The sequence below is a fragment of the Panthera pardus genome, unplaced genomic scaffold (genome assembly GCF_024362965.1).
Source record: "Panthera pardus isolate Hobbes unplaced genomic scaffold, ASM2436296v1 HiC_scaffold_27, whole genome shotgun sequence".
NCBI lineage: Eukaryota > Metazoa > Chordata > Mammalia > Carnivora > Felidae > Panthera > Panthera pardus.
Genome location: NW_026526843.1, coordinates 50,306,579 through 50,329,517, shown reverse-complemented (window position 1 = coordinate 50,329,517; position 22,939 = coordinate 50,306,579). Strand labels below are relative to the sequence as shown.

At 33.2% G+C, this 22,939-nt stretch overlaps 1 protein-coding gene across 1 annotated transcript in view; it reads left to right on the top strand.

Annotated features, from left to right (window-relative positions):
• Nucleotides 1-22,939, top strand: part of DIAPH2 (diaphanous related formin 2) — a 986,776-nt gene that overhangs the window by 284,412 nt on the left and 679,425 nt on the right. Inside the window, exons 14-17 of the mRNA XM_053891427.1 lie at nucleotides 375-439; nucleotides 4,745-4,849; nucleotides 8,163-8,471; nucleotides 10,077-10,191. Of these exons, the coding sequence (XP_053747402.1) occupies nucleotides 375-439; nucleotides 4,745-4,849; nucleotides 8,163-8,471; nucleotides 10,077-10,191 (594 nt within the window). The remainder of the gene's footprint in view (nucleotides 1-374; nucleotides 440-4,744; nucleotides 4,850-8,162; nucleotides 8,472-10,076; nucleotides 10,192-22,939) is intronic.

The window sequence follows — 22,939 nt, the reverse complement described above, 5'->3', positions numbered from 1 at the left end:
CCAGGTGCCCCGAATAGTTTTAAAAATAGATTCTTTGTCTTCTCTCCACCCATAGTAAACTGCAAAAAAAGTAAAGAATTATATTATTGTAAAAGTTGGGAAATAATTGAATATCTCTAAAATGATGATGATTTTGTCAAATACATTATTGGATGCTTGGCATTGCGATTCATCAATATTATCATTGAATTCAGTTAGTATGCAAAGAAATGTGGTAGCTTATATTTTATGTGTAATGTAGGTCAATTTACCTTCAATAGCAATTGATATAAAAAATGATTGTCTACATGGTAGAATTATAGGCTGGTATCCATCTTTTACCTAGAGATCTGATGCAATAATTTCTAATAATTTTTTGTCAATCTTAATAATAGATTCTTGTGTGAACAAGGCAAAAGTTGAAGAAAGTGAACAGAAAGCAGCAGAATTTTCAAAGAAGGTAAAGCCATAATTGTTAACAATTTATTCATAGTAAATATTTTATATTTATTTATGTGAAGACTTAAAAATGTTTTTTCCATTATGTAGTACTGCATATTTTTGGTTAAAACATAACCATAAAATATCGGTTTCATTCCTGATAAGATAAGGCTGTTACTGCTGCCTCCTCATCACCTTTAATTCATTATGGAAGAAAAACACTGGTTGTATTCTACCAGACTGATAAATGAAACAAAATTAGTTTATTGGAAGGATATAGTTTGAAGCAGTCAACCAAAATGCATTGCCCACATTGCTTTCTTGCAATTCTCCTTTATGATAGGTAGCTCCCTTGGAGAACTGTGAATTGTTTAGCTAGTCCAATCCGTTATGATCTTTAATGACAGTGCTATTAAATAGCAATAGAGTTACACAGGGTTTTTTCTCTCTCTGTCTCTATGCTTTGACTGGTCCTCTTGGAGTTTTATAATTACCAGTTTTAAATGATTCTGTTACTTCATATAGGGTTGGTGGAATTTGATGGCTCCTTTCTTTGTACGTTAATGAATTATGTAAATATAAGTTTTATGACTATATTAATTTTATTTAGATTTCAGATTGTCTTTTCCTTGTTTCATGAAAGCATGACTACAGTTTTACTAGTTTCTACCAAAAGTTGCATTTTTTTTGTTGTTGTTGTTGTTCTAGACCCTAAGAAGCGTTAGTATAGTATTTCTCTCCTGTTGGTGTCAGGGGGAAGGATTGAAACCTAGGTCTAAACTCTCTAGTTTTCAGCCTTCTGACAGCAAGATAAAGTGCTTACATATTGCTGTCTCTTCAAAGTTATGACTTACCTTGGAGATTAGATAATCACTTTTGCTATCACTCTAGAAATTATAGAATATTACTGAAGTTACTTCAGGGAATCTGAAGAAATGTCTTCGCTCTTTCAGTTACTGGAATGGATTTTCAGAGTTTGGGCATAAAATGTTTGTGCAAAGCTGTCAATTCATTGGTGGAAGAAAATGAACAATTTTTAATAGACATTTATATTTGTAATGTTCTTGTTTTAAGTAGCACATTTAAAATTCTCTCTGAAAATCTTAGAATCTTCTTAATTTTTTGCTGGCACTTTGATTAGATGCCACAAGACTAGAAAATTATGATGATCTATCTGGTAAAATTTTCTGTAAGCATATATAAAGGGAAATGGAGTCCTGAAATAATAAAAAAAGATGTTTCAGTGTTTAGTGCTTTATTCTCATCACCATCATTTAGAATGAAAACATGTATGGTCTTCCAGTGGTTATCTTGCATGCCTTTTCTTATTCCGGGTGATTTTAAGAGGCTGTATAAAGTACTAAAAAAAAAAAAAAAAAGCGGGGGTGTAGAATGAGAAGAAATAGTTGTAAGATCTGATCTTAGCTTTTCCACTAATTAGCTATGACTTTAAGTAAGCTACTTACTCTCTTTGGAACTTAATTCCTTCATCATTAATAGAAGAGGATAAGATTCGTGGCCATGTAAGAAGTCTTCCAACTTCCATATCTCAGGTTTCTGTGATTCCAATTCTATGGGTTTACAGATTAGGATCACTTTAAATTATAAGCATTGTGTGTCTCTTTTCAAATGTACTAACAAACCATTTATAAAGGAAAATGGTATAGTTTGCATCATGCTTAAAAAACACACACAGATGAAGCTAACTTTGGGAGAGTGGGTGGAAGTATAGAATGAGATAATTTTTTAAACAAATGTTTATTTATTTTTGAGAGAGAGAGTGAGTAGGGTATGGGCAGAGAGAAGGGGGCAGAGGATCCAAAGCAGGCTCCACTCTGACAGCAGTGAGCCCAATATGGGACTTGAACCCACCAACCACAAGATTATGACTTGAGCTGAAGTTAGATGTGCAATCAACTGAGCAACCCAGGTACCCCAGAATGAGATAAATCTTAACATGAATGGTAGTGAAGTTGAAAAACCTCCATCTTTTCAGTGAAGTGGGAAACATGGTCATTTACTGACTGTGAAGGATCAGGGGTGAGTTTGAAATTTTTAAATATTAGAAAAATTTGGACTAACCTCTATGGAACATTTTCCAGAAACTCGAGTAGTAATGAATAAAAGAACTAGTGTTTCATGTTTGACCCAAACACTATTGTTATCCAATTTGTTTACACACTCTTTCTTCAGACTTGGATCTGTTTGACATTCTTTAATTTCCAAAGGTCAAATCTATGAAGGTGAATATTTATTAACAGTGAATATAATTTTTATTGTTCCACAAACTCTAAAGACAATTCTAGACAGTAAGATATATCAATTTTAGGAACAGAAATAGTATAATTGTAATAAAGTATAGACTTCTAAAGTGATTTAAAGTGACGCTGATAATAAAGGGCAAATGTTTTATAGATGGACATAGCAGTATTTATGTATACAGGCTTGTTTGGTTCTGCTTGGAGCCCTGACTGAGGTAAGGGCTGGGCTAAATGTAGTAAATGGATATTCATCATTTAGATGGTCTCTCCTGCTTAGCACACTATAATTATGCATGTATGTATATATGTTTCAACTTCCTATTTAACTTCTAATTAGTTAACATGTATTGTAATATTAGTTTCAGGAGTAGAATTTAGTGATTCATTACTTCCATATAACACTCAGTCCTCATCACAACTACCCTCCTTAATACCCATCACTTATTTAGCCCATCGCCCTGCCCACCTCCCCTCCAACAACCCTCAGTTTGTTCTGTATGGTTAAGGGTCTCTCTTAAGGTTTGCCTCCTTCTCTCTTTTTTAATTTCCCCTGTGTTCATCTTTTGTTTCTTAAATTCCACATATGGGTAAATCATATGGTATTTGTCTTTCTCTGACTTTTTTGGCTTAGCATAATACACTCTAGCTCCAAACAGGTCATTGCAAATGGCAAGATTTCATTATTTTTTATGGCTAAGTAATATTCCATTGTGTGTGTGTGTGTGTGTGTGTGTGTGTGTGTGTGCCCATATATATACACACATACCACATCTATGTATACATACCCAAATATACATATATACCACATCTTCTTTGTCTATTCATTAGTCAAAGGACACTTGGGCTCTTTCCATAATTCAGCTATAGTTGCTAAAACTGCTATTAACATTGGGGTGCATGTGCCCATTTGAATGAGTATTTTTGTATCCTTTGGGTAAATACCTTGTAGTGCAATTGCTAGGTCATAGGGTTGTTCCATTTTTAAATTTTGAAGGAACCTCCATACTTTTTCCAGAGTAGCTATACCAATTTACATTCCCACCAATAGAGTAAGAAAATTCCCCCTTCCCTTCCCTTCCCTTCCCTTCCCTTCCCTTCCCTTCCCTTCCCTTCCCTCTCTCTCTCCCCCCACTCCCTCTGTGATCAGGGCTCCCTCCCCACTGCAGCACCCACAATTATTTTTGCCCCCAGATCAGATCTCCACACCTACTACCTTCCACTATTTGGCTTATGTCTTCCTTTAGTTGTGCAGTTTGGTCTTTCAGTCCTCAGATTGATTTCATGGGTGTTCAGAATGATTTAATGTTTATCTAAATGTTTTGAGAGATGAGGCAAGCATAGGGTCCTGGTACTATTCCTCCATTTTAACTCCTCCACACAGCACACCGTAATTTAACCTTTCACTTTCTCTCTTACAACATTTTATGCAAATGTTTTGGTTAACCATCCTAAGGAGAATGCCATTTTTCTCTCACATTTTGTGGAACACCATTTTTTGGATGCTAGACAATTAAGATTGTAATAGGAATATTCTCATTTGTATTAATGTACAATCATTTGAGCATTCTAAAAGTACAATCTCTTTTCAAGATTAAATACAGTTAAGGAGTTGAACTGCTTGATGGCTAATTTTTTAGATTTCATTTTCCAGTTCAATGAACTTAAAGGTATGGGATGAAACATTAAAGGAAATTATTAATTCTAAAACCTAATTTTCAATAAAAAAAACAATATAAATGTTCATTATATGTGAAGAGAGAGATCTCAGTCCACCCTTTTAAAATTTTGTTTTGTATTATTATTTTTTTTTTTTTGGAAGTGAAAGTAGGTTTGTTTACCTTGGTTTTCGGGCCACATTTCTTTTTCACTAATACCATAAGCAATACTCCATCCCCACAGGGGTGTGCTTAATTGTCATGAAAATAATCTAGAGCTTTGATTTTCTGAAGAAATTGGGAGTTCAATGAAGCAAAACACATTCCACTTATTTAATACATAACATTGTTTAAAACTTCTTCAAAACTATGTTATTAATTGTACATTTATGGTGGTGATCATTGCAGTTTGATGAAGAATTCACAGCTCGACAGGAAGCTCAAGCTGAACTTCAAAAAAGAGAAGAAAAAATTAAAGAGCTTGAAACAGAAATCCAGCAACTTCGAACCCAGGTAATGAAACAAGATATAGACTTTATTTCATGTCATAATGAGTTCAATGGTAGAAAATTATCTTGTTAGATGGAAGGAAAAATGTGACCACAAACAGACTTTTTGGCAGTTTCTCATTTTAGTTGAAATAACTACAGGTTTGATTTTCCTGGAAAATAAATCATTTTACTGTTTGGATAAAAATGAGACACTGGTTGCTTAAGCTTCCCTGAATATTTTTAATGGAATATATTACATAAGCAAGACTGTTTTGAGAACAAAATTTTCATGATTTGAAAAATTGGATGCATAATTTCAAAACATAGGAAATTTACATTTCTACCTATATCCCCTATGATGAAAAGCACCCATATACACTCAAAATCTTAATTATGGTGTCTAAACTATAGAACTGATTAAGTCCTCTCAGTACTTTTTATTTATTTTTAGTATTTTAAGAACTCTCAATAGTTTTTATGTTTTAAATGCATATTAAGAAATGGAAATTAATAATGTTGGTGAGAAAAATGTCATTTTCCTATGTATCATTTCCTTTTTTGTCTTTACTATATACTTTAGTCTGTAAATCCAATTAATGAAAACGATGTTTGAGAAAGAAATTGAAGATTACCTTCTTAAAAAATAAAATTAAACTATGTAAATTTTGAAGGTCTAATTGGCTTTATTAAACAATTTGTGAATTTGGCAGCATTCCATTTAGTAAGCAGAGGGAAACTCCAAGGAGTTGTAGAAAATGAAAGGTTTTTATGGAAAGAGGGTGGGACAATAAAGTTTTTATGGAAAGGAAAGGATTATTCTAGGCCTTGACACTTTCCCTTAGGGGAAAAAGCAAGAAGTGTTATGCAGATTACCTCTTCTTCATTTAGGGGATGGAGAGGATTTAGGTGGCAGACTCTTTGGCTGCTGATGGAAAAATTCCTTACTTACCTTTTAAGACTGTATTTCTTGGAGATGTTGAAACTGCAGTTAGATTATGTATTAAGCTCCAGTTTGGTGACTCAGCCTAACTGATGCCATTTGGGGCCGGTGGTTTTCTTTTTAACACCTCTTAACATAGTGGATGCTCAGTAGATACTTGTTGTTTGACTAGATATGTATCCATCAGTCTACTAAGAAATGACTTCAAAAGTCACCAAGGAACTCTGGTGAAAATAAGTCTGTTTCACTTAGCTATTTTATAATTTTCTTTCATTCAATCTTTCTCTTTTCTTGTGTCATCTTACTACCCTTTTCACATCTCTGAGAACTCAGTTTCTTTTTTTTTTCCCTCCCAGATGGTGACATTGCCCAATGTCACCCTAGCACAGGGCCTTACTATTTAGTATTTGCTTATTTATTATTAAATTAACTGATCTCTAAAAGTGCAGAGTCACATAGTTCTTTATAGTGTACTCAAAATTGTGCCAAATACTAAATTATTCATTGGCTATATTCAATTCTCAATGCTCTATTGTAGCCTAATTTAATTGTTCCATTCCTAATTGTTCATGGGAGGGAGGAGAAAGGCTGATATGATTTGATTTTTAAAGGCTGGTGGCATTTATTTGAGATACTTTATTAAATTTGTGAAGCGTGCATTTAACTTGAATAAAATCCTGTGTTAAAAGTGATAGCATTTTTATGTTTGCACAAGTTTCTTATCTTAGATATGATCTATAGAGACAAAATTTGATGTTAAACATAATTATGCTCTTTTAATAAAAAAATGGATGGACAATTTTACCTTTCAAAGTATTCAATAAATCCATTTATATATAAAATTTAGAGTAAATTACTAATTTCCTAAAATTTTCAGAAAAAATATTTTTACTTTCTCCATAATTTCTCTGATCCCAATCAAGACTATAAAAATCAGACTTTCTAAAATTTTGCTGCATTAAAAGTAAAGTGAAAATAATTTTGCATATTTTAATACTATCTCAATTCTTACTAATTTCCAGAGGAAGATTGTCATTTGTTAAGTGTACAAACACTTTAATTGTTTGTATGTGTATTGTACACACATAAACATCATATATATGAATAAAATATTTGGACAATGCATATTAAATATTATGAGAAACATTTCCATGATAAATTTTTAATATTCTTATAAATAAGTCAGTCCTTTAAATTGATTGCTCCAAAAATATGCTTCGCTTTATCTATTTTGTAAAGGCATTTCTAAGTTTAGTTAGTACAATTAAGTAGTCCAACTTGGAAATTCGTATTAATAAAGATAAGAAAGAAGACTTTCTCCCCAAATAAAAATAACACTATGCCAAGCAATTTTATTAATGTTAAATTTTTCATTAAGTTAACCTGATGTCATATCTTGAATCCAAATATGTCTGTTCATTGGTAGGATTTTCTTGAGAATGTTTATAATAAACACCTTCACTTTTATATTAATTTATTTTGGAAGTGAACCTTTGTGACCAGTGATGGCTTAAAGAAACAGGTACAGGTAATTTAAAAAGTAGTTTGGAATGAGATATTCTTCATCTTTTATCCATTATCATTAGAGAATGAGTTTCAATTACTTTCTGGTGGTAGAAGTAAGTTATATTCTCCTCATAATTCAATCTGTATGAATTAATTCCTTTCATGGCAAATGACTCCCATTTATGAGGAGGTAGTTTGCTGTAGTGGAAAGAGGACCACATTGAGTATACGAAGAACCAGAGTCAAATCTTAACCACATTTCAGACTCTGTGACCTTTGGTTAATCATTTAACCTTTTTGTAGTTACAGTTTTCTTATCTATAAGCAGTGAGATAAAGTAGAGATAAAAATGCCCTACTTACATTACAAGCTTATAATAACAATGAAGAGAAATAATAGATATAAAAAAATTGATAAACATATATTACCATGCAAATGGATGTTAGTATTAATTATTGGCATTAGAAGACTGCTAAGTTACTGGTACTATGAGACAGACTCTGTGTAAAGCTAATTGGCTCCAAGGGAATCCAATCTATGATTGAATTAATTATCCATATTCAAACCAACTAGTCTCATAGGCTCAAGACATTTACAGTACTTCTTTGCATATATTTATAATGAAAGATAATTTTCAGTTTTTTGGAGGAGTGCTTCACAAAATCTTTAAGGAAGCCAACTTTTATAGTACATTAGCAGAAGTAGTCATTGTCCAGAATTTATAATACTTACCAAAAATCTATGGGAGTCTTTTTCAGTCACCATTAATCCCTTAGATATTACTAAATTAAAGTTTATATAATTTTAAACCAACAATGTGTACGGATAAGTTTTCTTTGTTGTTATATTTTACTGTAAGCATTTAAACATTGTATTATATATATTTCAGGGACATGGACTCTCAGGTTCATCAGGAATTCCAGGCCCTCCTCCAGGGCCAGGTGGTGGGTTATCCCCACCACCACCACCTCCACCAGCACCACCTCTGCCTGGAGGAGCTCTCCCTCCTCCTCCACCTCCTTTACCTGGAATGACTGGTATACCACCACCACCACCACCTTTGTTTGGGGGACCTGTTCCACCATTTCCCCCAGGAATTCCTCCTCCTCCAGGAGCACCACTGGATCTGCCTTATGGGATGAAGCAGAAAAAAATATATAAACCTGAGGTACCCATGAAGAGAATCAACTGGTCAAAGGTAATGCTACAACTGGAGTAGTTTTTGACTTTGTCCATTCATAGTTGATTATTAATATGTGAATAAGTATTGCTGCCTATGAGAATTGTATAATGCTTGAGAACATTACTACTGACTTGCTTTCCTTTTGTGAGTTCACCATCTTATGTGTATCCTTCAGTTTAGTACCTAGAGAATTGGAAATTCCACAGATAATTTGAAATTTATGTAGAAGGCAAAAGGAAAACCAAAGTGAAAATGGTGCTAGAGAAGAATATATGAAATCTATCACTAAATGAAATGTAATTTCGATTCTTAATACTGTTGTTAACTTTAAGTACTATAACATTCTCAAATATAATCTCCATTATTATTGAGCCCTTTTATCTTAGTTATTTTAGTTCTTAGAGAAAGGTTTTTTTTTAGTTTTAAATATTTAGGTAGTATGGAATAGGTGACAGTATTCATTAGTGATGTAACTATTTTTTGATATAATATATGAAAGTTCTTTTTGTCTTTTGAATGTTATGTTACTTTATTATTATAAGAATATGTCTTTTTAAAGGCTTATTATCAAGATTGACACTGTCCCTGTTTACTAGGAACTAATCTTCTAATGAAAATACAATTAGTCAGACCACCATTTGGGGAAATGAGTTATCCAAGAACATCCTTAGAGAGAAATCTGACATTATCTACCTAGTAATTGGTTTGACCAGAATCATGCTTAAACCACTTTTTTTTTAGGTTAAGAATATACTTTTACTTTCTCATAAGAGTAAATGAGGTACACATGTTTTTGGAATATAGTTATTTTTTTGTTAGGTACAATCCACCAAACTATAGCATCCAGATGCTGTTGGCCCAGTTATCTCTGTGTGTAAATGAAGTGATATGTTCACTTAGCATTTGAGCATGCAGTGTAATGGTACTTACATATCAAAGAGCATCATGCTGTACTGGAACAAATACAGTCCTAATTTTGAATTGCAGTTCACTGGTTAAGAGCAAAATTCTCTGGAACAACACTGCCTGGGTTTAATTCCCATCTTGGCCATCTACTAGTTTGGGCAGCCACTTAAACTTTCTGAGGCTCAGTTTACTCATCTTTAACATAGAGATAATAATAGGTCCTGCTTCAAAGGATTATTGCAAGAATTAGATTAGGTAATATATGCAATTCACTTAAAACAGTACCTGACACATTATAGAAGGTATGGAGGATGTCATCTATTATAATTATTACCTTCATCCTGGCCAGTAAACATGGAGAATTTTTTCACTTTTCTGAATTTTAGTTTCCTCATTTTTAAAAATCCAAGAGCAGAACAAAATGTATGTGAGTTAGGGTAGGGATTTACTAAATTATTTTTAAGGTGCTTTCCAGTAGAAGATTTTTTTAAATGTAATTTGCTATATGCCTTATTGCTATTGTGTATTTTTCGGTACACCAATAGAATTCTGTGACTTCCCCAATGAATATTTACTTAAAAAGTGTTATTTTAGTGGATCCTAAAATTGATTCAGTAGATAGATGAATAAAGGAACCTTGGTGAAATTGAATTTTTTGAAAAATTAAAAATGAAGTAATAATTTAGAAACTTATCTTTGTTATTTTTGTTTCAGATTGAGCCCAAAGAATTATCTGAGAACTGTTTCTGGTTAAAAGTTAAGGAGGACAAGTTTGAAAATCCAGATCTCTTTGCAAAACTGGCACTGAACTTTGCTACCCAGATAAAAGGTACATTTTATTTTTTAAAATACAAATTTCTTATTCTGATATATTGAATTCAGTGCTTTGCAAAAAATTTCTAGTAATGTATACATGTATAATTTTTCCACACTGGACAAACATAAATAGATTAACTTATTAAGTAGATTTTACCAAGTAACTAAAGAAGAATAGCTGCTTTTCCTTTTAAACTTAATTTGCATAAATGTTGTTATCCATCTGAAAATATTGGTTTATTTTTATTGTTTAATATGTAAGTTATATCCCTCTATTAGAATACAATCGTTTCTACTGAGAAGCAGAGGAGATAAAGTTGTCAATTCACCATGTAAGAGAAAATAATGTAACAGAATGCTAATGGCACAGAAGTTTTCATGAAATTGGTATAAGATTGGTGCCATAGTGCATAAATGGTCTTTCCTTTTGCACTTGTATTACTTATCAATTTGTTTTCTTAGGAAGTTTTATAGTTTTTTCCTACAAGTGTATTTTCTGCAATAACATCAAAATCTGGTACCTACTGAGTATATTTTACTGATTTGATAATGGAGTGCTTTGTTTATTATTAGATCTTTATCCTCTTGTGAGTTTCACACATAATTTTGTTACTATATAGATAACTTCTCAATCTCATAATCATTGGTATTTTAACTATTAGTTTACTAATTATTGCAAAATTGATAGTTCAGGTAAAGTTAGGATTTTTTCAGTTTGGATGAGTATTCAAAACAAGAAATTGATACATTCCATATGCCCATGCACTTGGAGTTGGCAGCCTTACCATTCACTTGTATGATTTGTCACATCATTTCCTATAATGGGAATTTTGGAAGATTAAGAGAGAGAAAGCGACAGAGAAAGAGAGGTGAAAATTATTCCTTTTCAGCCCTTCTATATCTTGCACACTGGAGGTGCTTTTGCTGTATTTGTTGTTGCATGTAGATTGAAGTTCACACACGCACACACACACACACACACACACATCAGAGGTAATTAGAAGAAATCTGACATTTTAAAAAATTCCTGGAATTACTTCTTTTCCTTATTTGCTACAGTAACCTTCACATTTAAAGGGTTTTTCAGTGACTCCAGAGCTATTATTTACTATAAATGTTTTTGTAAGTTAAAAAGGTAAAATGCTTATATCAAAGTAGTCATATAGTAAAAAAAAAAAAAAAAAAAAAGATGCATGATAAACTTATCCCTTTATCCCAGATTTACAGCTTTTTCCCCAGAGAAAAACAATGTAAAAATGTTACTAATTTCTCACATTCCTTCTAGAAATAGTCTGTGCTTCTAGAAGCATTTGTGTATTTGTCATTTTTGTTTTTGGCTTCTTGCTGTTTTTACTTTACATACTTGGATGTTATTCCATAGTAGCTTATGTTTGTCTACTGTGTTACTTTTTCATACTGGATAGAATTCTGTGGTATGGACTTATCCTAATTTATTTAACCAGTCTAAATAATGGATATTTAGATTAGTTCTGGTCTCTTCTGCTATTGCAAGCAATGTTGTGATGAACGTGTAATCTGTATGTAACTTTGTGCACGTAAGTCTATCTGTAGGACAAATTCTAGAAGTGAAATCCCTGGATGAAATGCTGTGTACTTTTATAATTTTGATACATATTACCAAATTGCATTCCAAAGAGTTCATGTCTATAGTGGCACCTAAAATATAAGTATCTATTTCCCTGCAACCTTTGTCCATCTCAGAGGTAAATCATCCATGTTATCATTTTGACTTCTCAAATTCAGAGTGAAGTTGAGAAGCTTTTCTTCCATTTGAAGACACTTTTAATTTACTTTTCTGTGAACTTCTCCCTCTAGTTCTTTGCTTATTTTATACTGAGTAGTTGCTTTTTTACTTATTGATCTATTTGTATTGAGTCCCAGAAGAATCAAAGGTGTCATGAAATTGTAGAGTTATTCTGGGCCTTAGAAGTGACTAAGCCCAGACTCTATTTTACAAATGAAGAAAATGACATTTGAGAGATAGAGGTAAGTGTAAAATCCATTAGAGAGTTTCTAAAGGTAGTATGGTATAGTGGAAAAGGCCAGAGATGGAGTCACAAGTATTTGTATTCCAGCTATAATACTTGTAACCTCTGAGACTGAATTTTCTCATCCATAAAATGAGTAGACTAATGTTTATCTAGTAGTGTTGTGAGAATTAAGTAAGGTTATATATTTAAAGCACCCAGCACAGTACTTAGTATAGTAGGCACTTAACAAATATTAATTCCCTTTCCCTTTCATTTAACATGATGCTGTCTGTGTATGTGTGTTTTCCTTTAGTTGTTGATACTTAATACAGGTGTTAATTCAGTAAGAGAATTTCCTGGTCTTCTGAGCAGGTCTACTGATTGTAGAGCCAATCAGTTATAATAGAAGCAATTCTTATTGCAGCTGCTAAAACCTAATAAAAATTATATAAAAGTTCTCATCTCCTCAATTATGAGAACACCACATTCCTATTATTCTTAGCTCTCATTCTCTGAATTTTATGTGTGATACTACTATTTCTACTTTTCCTAAGTTTTAATATTTGAGTATAAATCTGGTCAGGGGCACCTTTCAGTAATCTTACTTTTACTAAGATTTATTTTCTGAAGGGACATTTAAAGGAATAATTAAGCATAGTAGCATATTCCAGACATAAATAATGTAGCCAAAATAAAATTTAATGAGACAATACTCCCATTTATTTTAATAACACTTAGTAACTATTGATTGATCTTACTATAACAGCTGAAATTCCTGGTCACTTGCAGTGCCTTGATTCATAATTTGGCCAACAGGTGGCAGGATCAGTAAGAAATCAGGAGGTTCTGGCTCCAGTGAGCTCCAAATACACTACCCTGGCTCTCCTAGCTCCAGGGATCCACTTTCTTTCCCATTTTGCTTTTGTTTGCTACTCAGCTGCATTCCGGAAGGAGAAACACACTCATTGTTTCTAAGACTTATTTCCGAAGCTCTTAGACCCGGTGTTCCAAAGCCTCTGAGAATTTTCTCCTGTTGCAAGGAAATCTTGGAGAGCTCATGTCTCCATTCTCCCTAAATACATTGAAAGCATTACTAGTCTGTGTTAAGAAAATGTTTAACCTAGGAGTTCCAAGTGCTTCAGACTGCTAAATAGAAAGAAATTTTTAAATGTCTCTGATTCCTGGAGTGCCTGGATGGTTTAGTCGGTTGAGTGTCTGACTCTCGATTTCAGCTCAGGTCATAATCTCACAGTTTATGAGTTTGAGGTCAGCATCAGGCTCTGCGCTGACAGCACAGAACCTGCTTGGGATCCTCTCTGCCTGTCTCTTTACCCCTCCCCTGCTCACACTCTCTCTCTCAAAATAAAATAAATATACTTAAAAACAATACCTCTAATTCTTATAATATTTAAATGTGTAAATAATATGTGGGAGTACCATCAAATTATATTTTCTATTTGAATTACTTAGAGTTATAGAGAAAACAAACAATTTTTAATTTTTTATTAATAAACCAAATTATTTATAATTTAGGAGAGAATGGATGTCTCATTTCATTTAATTTTTATTTGTAGAGTACTGACTATATGCAAGTTACTATATTCCGTGGGAGAGAGAGAAATGAATAAGGTCTTGTTTTCTGCACCAAGGAACTTACCATCTAATGAGGGAGAGAGAGAGAGAGGTACACTACATTTAGTCAAGTTGTGTTTCATGTTAGCATAGATATTTTTTTAATAGGAGCCCAGGATGGAAATATAGTTCCTTTTGAGTAGGGCAAATGGAGATCCCACATGTGGTATAATTTGAGCTGGACCTTGATATTTAAGTAGAATTTCAAAAGAGAAAGAAGGAAAGGAGACATTCTAGTCAGAGAACACTATTAGAAAAGTTTGGAGGTGGGGTGAGGTGCATACAGGGTGGGGTGTGTATTGGGTTAGGTATAGCTGTTGAAAGCACAGCCTTTTGAGTTGGGACTTGAAGGTGAAACTGGTAAAGGGAACTTTATACTGAGGAAAGGGGGTTTTATTCTTTAAGCTTTAGGTACCCAATAATTTAATAATTGACTATTGAGCAGACCTTTGGCAGACATCTAGAGGATGGGAATTCACAAATATGTGATAGAGCATTGACTGTGAATAAACCACCAGTAGTTTGGGCAAGACATGATGATATCCTGATCAGTAGGAATTCTTACTCTTAATCTCTAAGGTCTTCTAGTTCCCAAATTCTGTGTTCCCATGATTATAATATGTAGGTTCTTATAAGCATTAATGATGGTGTATGACAAAAAATACCTCAAAATGCTCTCTGGTTAAATGAAAAAAAATATGTATGTATTAGATGCAGCTGCAAAAGACCCTGTTAGTAATTTTGAATATATATTACATATGTTACTGTTAGAATTTGTATATGGGTTCTAGTTTAGTATTCAGTTTGCTGATATTTGGGACCACATACCTAGCAAAGCTATAGAAATAGTATCATTTTCCTTAAAAATCTATAGTAATTACAGTTAAGAGTGATACTATATAAGAGTTAAAGTAATGATGGTTAATATTAACTAAACTTAATAATAAGAAATGTAGGTTATAACTGCTAATTCTAATTAGAATTTCTAAAGTTCTCTAAAGGCTTCAGGAAGAATAAAGATTGTGTGGAAGTTGTTTGGTTTTAATGTTGCTTGGAGAAAATATAATAAATAAACATAAAAGGTTAATGAAATTTAGCTTCTTCAATAATATATTCCTGTAGTGTAATTTAGTTTTAGTAATAACAGAAAATTGAGGTGTTATAATTATTTCAAATGCATATAAATGTCATTTTGAGATATTGGACATAGCTTCAAAATTATGGTGGAACTGAATTTGAAGATGTATTTATGTAAAAGCACTTTTCCTCTAGGATCATATTTTAAATTGTGTTTCTTAGTCATTGAATCAGCTGGATCCTTTTGAATATAGCCACCCTTGTTTTGTTGCTTAATACAGTCTTCTATATTTAGTGTAGTAATGAAAAAAAAAACATGAGAGTGGTAAAATCTAATTCATGTCTGTCTTTATAATATAGAAATTCTTGGAATTGGCTTGAAAATAATGAGATGTCAGTCCCAGAGTGCCCGCTCCCTATAAAATAGTGCTAAAGTGTGCTGAGAGACCTGGTGTCCTCACAAACAATCTGTCATCTTAATGACACAATATGCATGCTCTGTAGTACAAGCTTTAATACACATGGAAACAAACCAAGAAGGCTTAATTCTTTCAAGTAGCCAACTAAACACCATATATACCTGTATATAATTTAACTTATGATGATACATACATTAATTTCTGATTAGCATGTTACAGCATCAAACAAATTACCTCTGTTATGTAGAAGAGGAAACGAGGAATTTGTGAGCCAGAGATGCATGACATTAATTATAAGAGTTGCTAACTGTAGAGAGAAACTGAGACCATGTGTCTTCATCTTGCTAAAGGAGTAGGCATCAAAATGGCTTATCTTTTTATATTGATGATGATGTGGTCATTGTGCTACTTCTACCACTAATACCATCACTACTAATAATACTAATAGCACACTTATTAAGCATTTACTATGTCCCAACAACTGCATAAGCATTTTAAATCCATATCTCATTTAATCCTCACATCAACCCTGATTACTATTATTATTGTTTTATAGGTAGAGAAACTGAGACTATGGGGGATTTAATTATATGTCTTTTTTACATAGCTAGTAAGTGTCAAAGCTGAAGTTTGAACCAGGTTTATTCTTAATCAATTTCTTATGTTGTAACCATGGCTTTGATTTTTTTTTTATTTTTAAAAAAAATTAATTCCAGCATAGTTAACATACAGTGTTATATTAGTTTCCGATGTACCATATAGTAGTTCAACGTTTTCTATACATTACTGAATGCACTCTTAATCCCCATCACCTGTTTCAACCATTCCCCCACCACCTTCCCTCTGATAACCATCAGTTCCCTACATTTAAGAGTCCTAACAATGGCTTTTAATGGCTTTTATGCTATTTGTACATGTTGTTGCATAGTTTACTGATCCTTTCTTAATGCTATAGTTTCACATACATTGTATTATCTTGTGAAGTGTGTAATCGTATTATCCTGGTACTGAAGTCAGTTCTTTAGAACTTAAACCAAAGTTAGAAAGTTGTATGCTCATGGAAGGGAATAATTTTTTTCTAAGATTTTTAAAGGTATTTTCTGTATAGAATCTATCAATTGTAAAGCATTGGTATGACTTGAGGCTGTCTCTTCTCATAATGAATTTAGTAATGTGGTCTTCATGTCATTACGCATTTGGTAAGGATATATTAATATACATAGGATATATAAAGTAATTAGAGCAGGTTTTCATGGAGCTTCTTTGAGGTTAACTTCATAACATTATAAACACTGTCTTATTTTAATATGACACTTTTTAGCCATGAGTTAGTGAGACTGTCTCTCCCCATTTCAGTAATTTTTGCAGATAAGTATTGTATTGATTAGGCACAATAACAGGTATTAAGTTGATAGCATTTACAATTCACACAGATACTCATTGACATTTACAATTATTGTTCTAGCTAAATTTGTTTTTTTTTTAATTTTTTTTAACGTGTATTTATTTTTGTGACCGAGAGAGACAGAGCATGAACAGGGGAGGGGCAGAGAGAGAGAGGGAGACACAGAATCTGAAACAGGCTTCAGGCTCTGAGCTGTCAGCACAGAGCCCGACGCGGGGCTCGAACTCGCAGACCGCGAGATCATGACCTGAGCCGAAGTCGGATGCTTAACCGACCGAGCCACCCAGACGTCCCTAAATTTGTTTTATTTTGAAAAAAAAAAAAAAAAAGGTTTATTTTGCCAAATGGAAATTATTTATAATAAATTCCAGTGGAAAATTTTAACACAGCTATATAAAACCGCAAAGGGGTATGTTTTATTCCAGTTGTATATTGATGGCACTTAATGAATTTCCAGACTATATCTTGCATGATATAAGAAGTATGAAAAAGATTTCTCTGATTTAAGAAATATATTTACTTTAGAGAAATTCAAATATGGTAGCTTTTCTGAGGCATTATATATAAGTAATCTCTTTAGTCGGTTAGTCCTTGTCAGTGAGAGTAAATTTAATTCTTTCCTTTAAATTTTTTTGAATGTTTACTTATTTTTTAGAGAGAGAGAGAGAGAGAGAGAGGGAGAGAGAGCGTGAGTAGGGAATGGACAGAGAGAGAGAAGGAGACACAAAATCAAAAACAGGCTCCAGGCTCTGAGCTGTCAGTACAGAGTCTGACACAGAGCTCGAACTGAGATCATGCCCTGAGCTGAAGTCGGACGCTTAACTGACTGAGCCACCCAGGCACACCTAATTCTTTCTTTTTAATAGGTTATTCAGTGATATATGGTTGTTACTAAGTTTTCCCTAGTTTTAAACTTTCCTTTTTGTTATTATTATTATTATTATTATTATTTATATCAATTTCATCTTTTGTTTTTTTTTAATTATTTTTTCCAGCTTTATTGTGATATAATTGACATAATATTGTATACATTTAGGGTGTACACTTTAATGATTTGATACATGTATATATTGCAAAAGGATTGAGTAAGTGAGCTAAATTTTGTTATTAGGTGCTTTCCAAATACTGATACTGTATGGAAGATGACTCAAGAAATCCAAGATTATAGCGTAAACATATCAGTTTCATTTTAACACATGCCTCTAGGAAGACAATTGCACTTGAAAACACGTTCACATTTTTGTGTATGACTATCATGTTAAAATAACTTTAACTTCTTATTTTATTTTTGTGGATAATGTTAGTTACCTATAGCTACATAACAAATTACTTGAAGATTGAGCAGCTTGAAAGAACACACATTTTCTGTTTCAGGAATCTTGGCAGAGCTCAGCTTCGTCTTCTGCCTCAAGGTCCTGCTTGGTCCTCTGCCTCAAGGTCCCTCACCAGGAAGCATATCATGTCAGATTATGGTCTAATACAAAGGCTTGAACGGGGAATAATCATTCTTAAGCTCACCCATATGATTTTGGGAAGCGTTCATTTTCTTTGGGGCTACTGGACTGAGGGTCTCCACTTTTCTTTGCTGGCTGTCGTCCAGAGGCTGCCCTCAGTTCCTTGCCTCAGAGACCTCTCAGTAGTGCTATTCATAAAAGGCAGTTTGCTTCATTAAAGCGTACACACCAGGAAGGAGTGAAGAGCAAATGAAAACAGAAAGGAACTCAGTCTTTTGTAGCCTAATTTCATCATTACTCGAGGGCATGAATACCAGGGGGCAGGTTGCATTTGGGAAACATTTAAGAAGATGCCTACCACATGAATATATGCAATTTTATTTCCCAGCCATTACAGTTTCTATAACATCTCTCTCCTTGATGACTTCAACAGAATTCTAACTGGTTTTTACATTCAGTCTTATTTCCTTGTGATCAGTTATCTACAGCCGAGGCAGAATTGTCTTTCTAAAGTGTAAATTATTATTGCACTCCCATGCTTTGAATATTTCACTAACTAACAACAAATTATTGTCTTCAAAGGGGCATCTAAACTCTTCCTCATGTGTTTCAAGGTCATTTGCCTCTGTATTTAACTGCCTAATTTATTTACTTGCCTAAATTGTCCTTAGACTGAACTCTTTTGTTCCTGGAACAGAGACAGTTACAAGACTTTGCAACTTCTTTCTGAACACACTTTCATCAGTTCATCATTTGGTGTCTATTTAGATGTCACTTCCATCATAATGCAGTCTTCACAATATATTATAATCTTACTCACTTGTGTCCCTCATCAGACACTGAACTTCTTGGAGGCAGAGAGAAGTATTTTCATTTAATTTACTGTTTTTTCCCAGCATGTACTACAGCTTCTGGCAAATGTAAGTGTGCATTGAACACACAAACGAATTACAGTTTCATAATGCCAAGGCAAATAAAATATGGGTCTAAATCCAAATGTCTGCACATAGTAGGAAATGTGTATATTTAATAATTCATTTGGTCTGTGTGTGTGTGTGTGTGTGTGTGTATATCTTATGACTGATTAAATACCAGATATCTACATAATTCAGTCTGGCTTTGGTAGTTTGTTAATTTGCCCAGTTTAGTTGTGATGATTTAGTAATTCTCTGTATTTAGCTGTGTATGTGTGTGTGTGTGTGTGTGTGTGTGTATGGCTATATACTTATATATATAAATTTGATTTATATATTATGTAAACATGTAAAATTATATAAAATATATTTATTAACTTCATTTATGTGTTTATATTTTATATATAAATTTTGCTATATATTAATATATAAAGCTATACCAATATATATTTGTGTATGTAAATTCTACAGATGTTAAAATTTTCAAATGTGAAAGGTAGGGTTTTTTCACTAGTGGCCTATTGTTTATTTAGACAATAAAGTTGTATAATTTATGGTTGGTCCACTTTAAATAGAACTTCAGTGTACATAAGTAAATGTCTAATTCCTGATTTGTTGTTTGACCTTAAGGAATCCATGTAATCCCTTAGTATCTCTATGTAAAGAACTTTAAAATAAGATAATGATCAGGAAATAGAAGGACCATCAAAAGGAATTCTGTGAGAATGAAGATAAATACACATAAGAGACTCACAACAAAATTGACAATTTTAACAATTAGAAGCGTTAATGTTTGTGGTACACTTACTATATGCCTGATACTTTGTTAAATGTTCTACATGGATTATTTCATTTTTTATAATGTTTATTTATTTTGAGAGAGAGAGAGAGAGAGAAAGCTGAGCAAGTATGAGTGGGGGAGGAGCAGAGAGAGAGGGAGAGAGAGAATCCCAATCAGTCTCTGTGCTATCAGTGTAGAGCCCAACATGGGGCTCGATCTCACAAACCACAAGATCAGGACCCGAGTTGAAATCAAGAATCTGACACTTAACTGACTAAACCACCCAGATGCCCCTCATTTAAGTTTTTTTTAGTCCTATGATATAGATGCCATTTTTGTAGCCATTTTGCAAATGAGCAAAGTTGAGCTGGAAACCAACTTTAAGCAGGATGGTTCCACAGCCCACATGCTTCACCACTTTGCTATACTTGCTGTATGAGCAAGGACATGGAAATAGGATCCATTAAAACAAGGCTGAATCCATAGCCCATGCTTATAAATACTACTACATTTCTCTGCAGTGTGACTGTACCGATGAAAGCTCTATGATAAAAAAAAAATCTCTGTTTAAGATCCAGTCATCTGTTCCACAGATAAGGATAGACTGTTTATGTATGATCATGCCCATGAAGTACCTTATTCTTGCCTACCCAATGCTACCTAGCTTATAGTGTTAATATATGTCTATCAATTGGGCCAAGTAAAAATATACTCATAAAGTGACAGAACTGAATGATTTAATTTGCCCACTAAAAAAAGTTATGTACAGTGTATTGCAAAGCATATATCCCAATATAAAGCCAATCTAAAAAGAGTGAACATATGTTGGAGTTGCTATCCATCCTTGGCTAAGTTTTCCATATACATGTGATCTGCCTTTGGTTTATCTTTGGCCAAATATTAATACTAGTCTGATTTTTCCCTACCTCTTCAGGACCATTTCCTTATGCTTTCTGTTACCTGTTAATGCTGGCTTCAGGATCACATTTGTTAATTTAAATTAATTTTATAGGAATCTAAACAAACTATGTGATGCGTTTACATGGCAAAGATAACTATTGTTGATTATCAATATTCCTTCCATTTGAATGGTTTACTGAGATTCAACTGTGTCTGGCTTCATGTGATAAGAGTAGACTGATAACATGCTCCTGGCAATGTGTTAGCATCTGATTTCTTTTAATAGAAGAATAGCATCTGATTTCTAGCATCTGATTGCTTTTAATAGAAGGCAATAAAAGTAACTGCTCTGTGACATGTGGTACTATTACGATATTTGTAATTTTCTTTGAAAGGAGAAGCTGGTATGATTAGGTTCCTTTTGTTCCATTAATAGTAATACTAAAGATGCTATCACTTCCCTCCTAGGTTTTACCTACCATTTGTTCTTTTAGTGCAAATCAAATTACATTCTTGTTAATTATTGGCATTTTTATTCTATTTCACATGCTTTTTTTTCAATGATGATAATTTAAGTATTTTAATAATATATTATATTATCAAATGTTAGTATATCTGCATGATGGACCAGAATATGGTTCTAGGAATGCCTGGGTGGCTCAGTTGGTTTAGAGTCCTATTCTTGATTTTGGCTCAGGCCATGATCTCATGGTTCATGAGATCGAGCCTCGTATCGGGCTCTGCACTGACAGTGCATAGACTGCTTGGAGCTTTCTCTCTCCCTCTCTCTCTGCCCCTCCCCTTCTCTCTCTCATGATAAATAAATAAACATTTTAAAAGAAGAATAGGGTTCTAAAATTCTCATATTTTAGACATTCAATTTATTAATATTATTACTTGACATTGCACAGAGTTGGTACACAACTAAGGTAACCAACACAGTAAGATTTGGACACATGAACTTGGTGTAGTGTTCTAAGCAATTTAAACATTTGGCCATAGGTAGATCTATATGATGACAAAGGTAATTGTCAGCTATTTTAAACAGCCTTTTCTGTGATAGATATGAACTTGGTAGTATTTGCTTTCTGCAGTAGCAGTGCCTGAGAACATTTCCATACTATAGAGCTCTTAAATTGTTTAATATTGAAGAATTTGGGGGCCACCTGGGTGGCTCAGTCAGTTAAGCATCTGACTCTTGATTTCAGCTCAGGTCATGGTCTCTAGGTTGTGAGATCAAGCCCTGTGTCAGGCTCCCTGAACCTGGAACCTGCTTAAGATTCTCTCTCTCTCGCTCTCTCTCTTTTTGCTTCTCTCTCTCTCTCCATATGTATATGACTTTTAAAAGTTCTTTTAAAATTTATTACCTCATAAGATCAGGATATAACAATATATCATTATTATAAATATATATAACAATATATGTAACAATATATCATTAGTGTATGTGTGTGTATATATGTGTATATATATGTGTGTATATATACAACACAGTCTTAATTTTGATATTTTTCAGGGACATAACTGAATATATTTTAGCTAAGCTTTATGGAGAGAGGCAATTTTACAAAACCTTTCTTCATTATCCTAATATTATGGTATCTTTTTTACTTTGTGACAGTGATGAGTCTACATTTCTTCATACCTTCAGAGACATTGAGGCAATTATTATCAGTTCTCTTAGATTTAATAATGTTTTTCAAAATACCATGATCAGTTTTCTCGGTGGGCAGATTATATTTGTGCCTCAACATTTATATATTACATAATATTTTCTTGAGAATTATTACCAATAAATAAGTTTAATTAGATTAGACCTTGTTAGGATATAATCAATTAGTAGTCTTAAGAGTTTCCTCTGATTTTTATGTATAAGTGGCTATAAATGGGTAATCTTTTTTTTAATAATTTAGTATTTATGTGATATATGTAGCAGATCTTAGTTATTTGCTTTAATAGATTGGAATGAAAGTGGGGTCCCTGGGTGGCTCAGTTGGTTGAGCATCCGACTTCGGCTCAGGTCATGATCTCGTGGTTTGGGGGTTCGAGCCCCGCATCGGGCTCTGTGCTGACAGCTCAGAGCCTGGAACCTGCTTCAGATTCTGTGTCTCCCTCTCTCTCTGCACCCCACCCCCACACTCATACTCTGTTTCTCTGTCCTTCAAAAATAAATATTTAAAAAATTAAA